This window comes from Lycium ferocissimum, chromosome 8 (genome assembly GCF_029784015.1).
Source record: "Lycium ferocissimum isolate CSIRO_LF1 chromosome 8, AGI_CSIRO_Lferr_CH_V1, whole genome shotgun sequence".
In the NCBI taxonomy this organism is placed as follows: domain Eukaryota; kingdom Viridiplantae; phylum Streptophyta; class Magnoliopsida; order Solanales; family Solanaceae; genus Lycium; species Lycium ferocissimum.
Genome location: NC_081349.1, coordinates 19,684,304 through 19,693,860, shown reverse-complemented (window position 1 = coordinate 19,693,860; position 9,557 = coordinate 19,684,304). Strand labels below are relative to the sequence as shown.

The following is a 9,557-nucleotide window of genomic DNA, read 5'->3' as shown; positions in this document are numbered from 1 at the left end:
TTTCAGCCTACAAATCAGATTCAAGAGTAGAGAGTTCAAGTATATCAAACTGATCCAACATTTAAGAACAAACAAATGATCTCAATAAACTTTATATTAGAAAGTTTCGTACTATTTTCCTAATCGTATCTTCATATGAGTCCTTGTATACTCGACCAGGTTTCCTCTTTCTTGTAGCCACAAAGATGGCCTTATTCGTCACAGCATCGGGACCTTCCTTCTTTTTTTCCTAGTTCAATGAAAGTTGGCATAAAAATCTTCCTAAGTAAAGTCCGCAGATTTATAGTAAATGAACAATAAAAGAAAACATCAAACCTCGCGAATTACAGCAAAGCTTTTTTTGCCAACAGTATGCGGATATCTCAACTTTTTGCGATTCTCTGTGTTAGTGTTGGACATTTTCTGCAATAAATTAGTTAGTGAGATAATAGGAACCAAAAATATAAGCAATGAAGAGCATAAATCAGATGTAAATAAGGCACTAGTTTCAAGAAAAGAAAGTTACGTTGTCCATAATTTATATATTACCTGAGATTTTTCGGAGTTCCAGTATACAAGGAGATCCTTAAAATGAGATTGTGGAACATATTCGACCCTGTTTTCCATTTGAAGTTCATCATTGGCATAGGGTACATAGTGTTTATTCTTCAACCAATTCTTATACTTTCTCCAAGCAGATTGAATTGCTTTTAAAGCCCATGCTTGTGCAGCATCAGGAATGTTATATTTTTCCTACAATTTGGTGCTGTTAGGTTAATGCGAAAGATACTAAAAAATATCAACAAAAAATTGAAACATTAAGAACTTCAAACCTTGGTATATTTCCACATATCTTTATGTGTTTTCAGTTTCCTCCAATTTGATACGTTAACAGGACAAAAGGTCGAATTCCTTGCCAATGTGCCAAGGAAGCTACCTAACTCTGCTACGATCGCTTGAGTAGGACCAACAGGTTGGTTGTGCTTATTTAGCACGATCAATTTACGCTCACTCCGTCCATGTACATTTTGCATTTGTGTTCTACCTCTTTTTTTTTTTTTTTTGTGGAAGGACCTACAATAATCACAACACAGAGATTACCAAATTACTAATGTTAGTAGAATCTATGACAATCTATAGATTCTTACCCTGTTTCTCAGTTTCTTCATTTGCTTCTTGGGGTGTAGAATCTTGTGACGTTTGTTGCACTTGCTCCTGTACTGCTTGTATTGTAGAAGGGGTAGGATGCAGTGACTCTTGCTGCACTTGTTCTAGTACTGTTTGTGCTGCAGAAGTGGTTGAATGCCTTGGTACTTGTTTTACTTGTTCTACAAGAGAGGTAGAATGAATTGGCACTTGCTGCACTTGAGTTTGCACTTGGGATCCTAACCTTGGATGCTATTTTTTTCCTATTTGAGCAATCAGCTTGAACATTTCTTTTTGTTCCCCTCAACGACATTTGGTTTGCCAACGAGGCAAGTGATCCAGCTGGAAGGAACATTGATCCTTTTGCTTTTTTGTTTTTTCTTAAAGCCCCGTCTTCTTCATCCATGACTATTCAGAACTCTGTAAAGTTCAGAAAATTAAAATAAAAGGAAAGGTTAGCATAAGCATTAACAGAAACAAAATAAAAGATGACCAACTCTAAAATTACAGACCTTTTAAATTTTGTATCAGGACCTTCACACCTTTTTCATATTAACTTAAATCTCATCCTAAGATACATTTTGTTAAATATACAAATCTATTCATAAATTCAGTAAAATAAAGAAGATAACTGAAAGATGATTAAAAAGAGAGAACAAGAATAATCATAAATAGTTTTCTAAAAGGGCATTTATCACTCATTGATAAAAAATAAAATTAAAATTAAAACAACTAGTGCATAATTAAAGTTTGTTCAAGATTTTCACTTTAATCATCCTCTTCCATCCAATCCCAATCAGTATCATCAATGTCATCCTCCTCTTCTGATGATTCTCTAATTGTTTCTTCTAAATCTTGTGCACGAAATGGCACGTCAACAACATCAACAGGCATGTCTTCTCTTGATATATTATTGTCAACATCAGGTAATCTACTTGAGGAACCAATGTCATCATTAGGTTCCCTCCAAAATGTGTCTCTGATATTGGGACAATTCTCTTCCTCTAAATCATACAAATCTACCGGGACTTTATTCCTTGCATAGTAAACCTCTTTCTCAACTGGATCCTCCACATAAAATACCTGATGAACTTGCGATGCTAACACATAAGGGTCATTTGTACTGCATAATCTGTTGAAGTATACCCGAGTTAAACCATATTCATCTATTTCATTATGAAACCAATCACATCTAAACAATACGACACTAAAATGACCATAATAATCAATCTCAATGATATCTTGAATAACTCCATAATAGATAACCTCCCCATCAATGGGATTTTGGTCCCTAGCACTAGCAAAACTATCAGTTGTTGCTGATAAAGTCACTCCGCTATTTTGAGTCTTGCGGGGTGCATCTCGGGTTTTCGTATGAAATCGGTATCCATTAATAAAATATGCAGTATATCTTTTGGCCACCGAATTAGGCCCTTGAGCTAGACCTCGTAAATAATCCGGCACTTCAACATTTTCAACTTTCTTTTCAAACCGATTCGAATTCCCGACTATGATTCCTTGCTCTTACCCAGGCATTTGATCTAGTATGATTACCCATCAAATTCTTATGTTCCCTGCAATCATGAAAATTAAAAATTAAATTACTAGGCCTTTATAAATGAAGTTAAAATGCAAATAATGAAGATTAAATGTAAATATTTGTTATATAATTTATCTTACTCAATTAACTTCTCCACTTGTTCATCTCCAGTATTGAACAGAGCATACCGATGTGCTTCATCTTTGGATTGTGAATCCATAAGAAAAGTGTTTCTCTTTTTCTTCTCTCTTCCAATTGGATGACCTATGTTAGGGAATATAGGTGACAAATTTTGAAGGCACTCGTCATCCTCAGTTTGGTACCTACTAAATCTTGTCTTCACGCCATCGTGTAGGTATCTCGAACAAAAAGTCAAGCACTCTTCAGCCAGAACCCTCTCGCTATTGATGCTTCTGGACAAGATCGATTGCGAACGAACCCCTTCAACTTACATAGGTGCCTCTCAATGGAATACATCCAACGAAGATGGGCCGGACCCCCAAACTTAATTTCATTCACTAAATGAATAGGTAAATGTAGCATTATATCAAAAAATGTTGGATGAAAAATCTTTTCAAGGTCACATATTATTTCAACAATTTCAGAATGCATTTTTTCAAGATCTCTTGGCCTTATAACCTTACTACATATGGCTCTAAAGAAATTGCCCAACCTAATCAAGGTCAGCGAAACATTCTTGGGCAAAGCTTTTCTAACAGCAACTTGGAGAAGGTAATGCATTATAAAATGAGCATCATGGCTCTTGTACCCTGATATTTTCATCTCCTTCACTTGCACACGTTGTGATATATTCGAAGCACACCCTTTTGGTAATTTGGCATTTTTCATGACTGTGCAAAACAACCGTTTCTGTTCTGGCTTCATGGAGAAACAAGCTCGAGCCAAACTTAAACTACCATTATCATCTTCTATTGGTTGTAGCTCCTTCCGTATCCCCATTTCTTGTAAGTCATAGCGAGAATTTACATGATCCTTTGACTTTCCATCTATATCCAATAAAGTCCCAAGCAAACTATCACATATATTCTTCTCTATGTGCATCACATCAAGATTGTGCCTCAATTTATTATGTGCCCAATATGGCAATTCAAAAAAAATGGACCTTTTTTTCCAGGGACCCTTATTATCCCGAGGCCTTTTTTTTTTGCCCTTTCCATAAACATTGTTGAATTCACGCAGCTCTTCAAATACCTCTACACCCGACAAAGGAGTTGGTGCAGGTCTATGTTCCTCCTGACCATTAAATGATTTCTTATCTTTTCTTAATGGATGATCGCGAGGCAAAAATCTCCTATGACCCATGTAACACATCTTACGACTATGCTTGAGATATTGAGAGCATGTGTCATAATTACAAGTGGGGCATGCCAGTTTCCCTTTGGTGCTCCATCCAGAAACCATTGCTAATGCTGGAAAATCACTAACTGTCCACAATAAGGCTGCACGCATTCGGAATGTTTGGTTGGTTTCAGCATCATAAGTTTCTATCCCAGCTTCCCATAATTCCTTTAATTCTGCAATTAATGGTTGTAGGTACACATCTATATCATTTCCCGGAGATGAAGGACCCGGAATGATCATTGACAACATGATATATTCCGACTTCATGCAAATCCACGGTGATAAATTATAGTTCATTAACATAACAGGCCACGTGCTATGAGAAATACTCATGGTTCGAAATGGGTTGAAACCATCACTTGAAAGACCCAACCTGACATTACGAGGATCTCTAGAAAAGTCTGGGTGCAAAGAGTCAAAATCCTTCCAAGCTTCTCCATCAGCAGGATGTCTTATATTCCCGTCATTGGGTCGTTCATTAGCATGCCACCTCATTGCAACAGATGTTTCAGGACACATAAACATCCTTTGAAGCCTAGGCTTTAAGGGAAAGTACCTTAAAACCTTTGCAGGGATTTTAGATTTGGCATTAGTCAAGGCATTACCAACACTCTTCCATCTAGAAGACCCACAAACGGAGCAATTTTCTGCTTTCTCATTGTCTTTCCAAAATAGCATGCAATCATTAGGGCATGCATGTATTTTTTCATAATGAAGACCCAAATCTTTTATCATGTTTCTAGCCTTGTTGAATGACTCTGGTAGCTGGGCAAAGGGAAATGCCTCCTTCAGCAATGCTAAAATGTCTGAAAATGCTACATTACTCAACCCATGCAAGGTTTTAAGCAAGTACAACCGAATGGTGAAACTCAATTTAGTGAAAGTTTCACACCCCGGATATAACTCTTGTTTCCCTTCCTCCAATAATTTAAAAAATTTCTTTGCATCTTCAGATAGTCCCTCTCTCCCTACTTCTTCATGTGCTGACTCACCCTCCACATTTCTAAATGTATCATGAAGCAGTCCATCAATGTTGTCACGCAAGTTAGAATCTTCATCATCATTGATTGGATGAGGTGCATTTCTCGAGTAAAACCCTTCTCCATGGAAAACCCATTTGGTGTAATTATCAACAAACCCCTCAACAACCAAGTGTTCTTCCACGACATTTCTATAATGCCAGTAGCGATTAACACATTTTTTGCAAGGGCATAATATTTCATCTCCTTGAGAAGCTCGTTCAAATGCCTTATCAAGAAAATTGTTCACTCCACGACTATACTCCTCCGTCCATCTTAGGCAATTCATCCAACTTTTATCTTCATTGTCCATTAAAATCCTATATAAGATAAGAAAAACACAAAATTTAGAAGTCCTGATAGCCAAGAAATAGAAGAAGAGCAACATGTTAAGATAATTGTTACGGACCTTCAACTACTAACCACAAAACTTTTACTCATTCAGTAGAATTGCATCTCAAAAGGAAAAGGAGACGCTATTTTAATTTGTAGCAAAAGATAAGAAATCCTTGACTAAAACAGCATACACAGAGGACCCAAAACAGACAGTTACAATCACACTTTACAGGCTGAAATTTTGAACTATTAGTTTCAATCCATTCGACATAAATAGCTTGTTCAAAAAAATTTCACAATGGAGATGCCAAAACAAACCTCTTGGATGATTAGGAAGATTATTAATATGAGGAAACACTAGCAGGTACTGAATCAGAATAACAGTTTCATACAAAGAGGGGTCTTTCACATAAGTAGTGCTTACAAGATCTTGAGAGGTGTTGTACCCAATGTCCCCTGAAGGAAGTTGATCTGCCAGAATGTAGCTGAACCTAAACATGTCTTTATGTTATGGCTTTGTCTTCACAGTACACTTAGAACCAAAGACATTTTACTTACATGGGGAATGACTGTGGATGCTATGTGTGTATTCTGCCAAGCTGTGCCAGAAACTAAAGCACATCTATTTTTTGGTTGTGAGTATACTTACAAAATCTGGAGAAGCATGTTGGAGTGGCAAAAGTGGCAAGGAGAATCACAAGATTGGGATACAATGTGGAACTGGGTAATGCAGCAGGCTAGGGGCAAACATCCTAGAGGGATTATCTTGAAGGCTAGTTTTGCAGCAGTAGTACATGGTATTTGGATTGAAAGGAACTTGAGGATTTTTCAGCACAAAGCTACACCAGAGAATCAACTGCTTCACCAACTGAAGCTTGCTATTTGTACTAGAGTTAGAGCTAGTAGTAGGCTGTTCGAATACATTAGTAATTTGTAGGTTTATTTGTATTGTTTGGTTTTTTCCTAGGTGTTGTTGTTTCTAGGTGTAGAGGAAGTAACTGAGAAGGGATTGAGGTGGCTAAGCTCTCCCTTGGTATGTAATTCTCACTTTGGCGATTTAATAAAGTTCTCTTTTAATTGCCAAAAAAAAAATTATTCATTTTTTTCACCATACACTTGCATACTTTTGCTAATATGTAAATGTGGATTACTATAATTATATTTCTGTTTTTTAATTAACATACACTATAAGAATCTCAGAACCAAGTAACAAACCCCAAGGCTAGGCAAGAAGACAGTTACAATAAATTAAACTTCCAATGGTTCTAAAGTATTAGTATTCTTTCAAATCAATAAGCAATAAAGAAGCTTCATTAATAACCATCACTTAGATGGAACTGCACATCAGTACAATGAAGTTCCTAAAACAACATTGGAATATATATACACACACACACACACTATATCAGCTGACAAAAGCAACAACACCCCTAAAGTCGTGTGAAGACTATGTACAAAAAATGAAAACAGATACTATGGGTTCTACGAGCAATATTTTATGTTAAAAGAAACAGAGACTTTATCAAGGGAAAAGGTCAAAAATATTCCTCTACTTTGAAAAAAGGGCTAAAAATATTCTCTGTTTCGAATTTGGGTAAAAAATGCACCTTCCGTTATTAAACTTTTCAAACATACCCCTCAGTTAATTGAAATATCAAATCCCCTTAACTGAAATATCAAATCCACCCAAATAACTAGAGTTTATGAAAGAACTTTAGTGGATATAAATTAATTAGATTAGTAAACTCTAAATATTAAATGATTATAAAAAAAAAAAAAGAGTGAAGTTTCTAAAAGAAGAACAATTAAAAGGCAAAAGAAGTTAAGAACAGTGCAAAACCAATGTCATAATTCATAACACGCAACACACAAAAAAATTTACGCTTATTCGTGTTGTATAGTGAAGCTCTCCCAATTATGTAAGGTTGAATTTAGATTTACATGTCTCACAAAAAAATGAAGAAATCTCCAAACATCCCGTTATTTGTTATTCAAAAACTCCTTTTCAACTTTTAAAAAATGGTTATTTTGGGGGATTTGATACACAGAGGGGTATGTTGAAACGTTTAATAATGGGAGGGGTATTTTTCCAAAGGATATTTTTAGCCCTTTTTCCAAAGTAGAGAGGTATTTTTGACCCTTTTCCCTTTTATCAATGATGTTCAGTATTTTTCTTTTACAAACTTATCTTAGGCTGTCAAAGTCGAAATCCATGTCCAGGGGTATATTTTCATTAAAAATAGCGAACAACACTGAAAATTATAATTCAAAGAGTACATTAATGGAACAAACCCAAAAAAACATACTCCAAAAATCAAATCCTAATCAAAGGAGAAGCTGTTAGAAGAAATATCAATGAGGAAGGCGCTACAGTCAAGAATCGACTATTGAGAATTCCAAAATAGCAAAACAAAGAGCATACAAAATAAATCCAGAAAACAAATGAGAGAGAGAGAGTACCTGGAGAGAAGTAGACGCAATCAACCGAGCTAAATGTCAAGTTTACTGGAACAAGACCCAGGCGACCTCAATCGATGAATTCAAACAAACTCTACGGAAAGTTTGGCCAAAAATCAATCAAACAATTCTATGAAAGGTGTAATCTTTTCTAGGTAAATCTCATTAAGAATATAAAACTAACAACTTAAGAAGCGAGAAGAAGAACCGTCGTGAACCGCCGATGCGTAATCTTTGCTATTTTTTCGCTCATTCCAAATCCGGATGGATATTAAGTGGGAATAACAAGTATAAATGCTTTCCACAATTGAAACAACACTAAAAATTTGAATCATTCCATGGATAAAACATTAATCCTAACACAATGTTTAAAGCATTTGCAAGTTTCTAGTGATTCATACATGGAAACAAAGAAGAGAAGCATCTCTATCGAGATAGCTTAACTAACAACGTACCATCTTATGCATCCGCAAAAATCTCGAATTAAAATTTAGCTCTAAAACCCATTAAGAAAAACATACATACACGCACGTGCCTATATGTGCCTGTCTATACAAGAAAATAAGACAACCGCAAACCTCAATCAACAAGCAAAACAAATCATATGCATTCTAAGACCATTTCGCAAATACTCAAGACTCTACCAAACTCCAAAAAGAAAACACCCACAACTGATTGATGACCATCTAATGTAAAGGGTACAATACAAGAGCAACACTCAGTACCTCCCAACTGATTGAAGCTCCAAATTCTGGATTCTCCCCACGATCGAGTTACCTAGCATCAAAGGAAAAATTCAGCAAACCAGCCATAATCTTGAAACAAAATTAGAACTGGAAAACCAAAAAAAAAAAAAAAAAAAAAACCATATACCTACATCTAATAAAAAGAAATCTCCCAAAACTAACAAAAAAAAAAAAAAAAAACAATAAGAGGCAAAATTGTTGCAAATATGAAACACTAGGATTTAGATATAAAATTGAACTTGAAAAATTGACACTTGGATTCCAACCAAAAAACCTCACTTAAAATAAGGCATAAAGCTCCATTTAGTCAAATAAAAACTCAAAAATTTAAATAAGAAGGAAGATTCAGGTAGAAAAGGAAACATGCAAAGAACCCATGACCATAAAATTAGATTTTGACAAACAATTCATGACCATGAAATCCAAAGAGAAAACCCCCACTAAGAATCAACCATAAATCTCCATTCTAACCAAGAAAATAACCAAAACCAAAGAGCAATAATTTCATGTAAAAACGAAAAAATTCAGAGAAATGTAAATTGGAAAAACCCACCACAATAACTACAAATCACCATTTTTATCAAACACCCACCAAAAGAACAGAGGCAAAATTCGACCAGAATATGTAAAATTATAAGCATATAGATAGAAAATAGAACCTCAAAGATCAACAAACTGTGTTTTTGTAGAGAGAAAATCAGCTGGGTTTAACAAAAACTTGTTCTTCACGTATATAGTGAGAGATTTGCCTCTCTTCCACTACTGAGAGAGGTAAAGAACTGAGATATTAAAAAGTGGGTTTTGTTTGCTAAGCGTGAATGATGAGGGAAATATGATAAAAATTAAATCAATTAAATTTAATATTAAAAGGGTCTAAGCTACAGGGATAAAATAATTGGCGGGTGTATCAAAATTTTGGGGGGAAAATAATTAAGGTGGGAATTATACAACCGTTCCAATAGAAAATTTCCC

At 35.3% G+C, this 9,557-nt stretch overlaps 1 protein-coding gene across 7 annotated transcripts; it reads right to left on the bottom strand.

Moving 5' to 3' along the window:
• Window positions 1-316: 316 nt before the first annotated feature.
• On the bottom strand, window positions 317-9,264 carry LOC132067483 (uncharacterized). 7 transcript variants are annotated; one of them, XM_059460741.1, is made up of 7 exons: window positions 9,245-9,264; window positions 7,843-8,616; window positions 2,806-5,366; window positions 2,654-2,699; window positions 1,128-1,545; window positions 813-1,053; window positions 317-402 (listed from the first exon to the last, which is right to left on the bottom strand). In XM_059460741.1, the coding sequence occupies exon 3, from the start codon at window positions 5,357-5,359 to the stop codon at window positions 3,038-3,040; it is 2,322 nt and encodes a 773-aa protein (XP_059316724.1). In that variant the 5' UTR covers window positions 5,360-5,366; window positions 7,843-8,616; window positions 9,245-9,264; the 3' UTR covers window positions 317-402; window positions 813-1,053; window positions 1,128-1,545; window positions 2,654-2,699; window positions 2,806-3,037. The 7 variants fall into 7 exon arrangements, with proteins under 7 accessions (XP_059316724.1, XP_059316723.1, XP_059316722.1 ...); XM_059460740.1 differs by lacking the exon at window positions 9,245-9,264 and having other exon boundaries at window positions 7,843-7,933; window positions 8,024-9,138; XM_059460739.1 differs by lacking the exon at window positions 9,245-9,264 and having other exon boundaries at window positions 7,843-7,933; window positions 8,565-9,138.
• Between the last annotated feature and the right edge of the window lie 293 nt (window positions 9,265-9,557).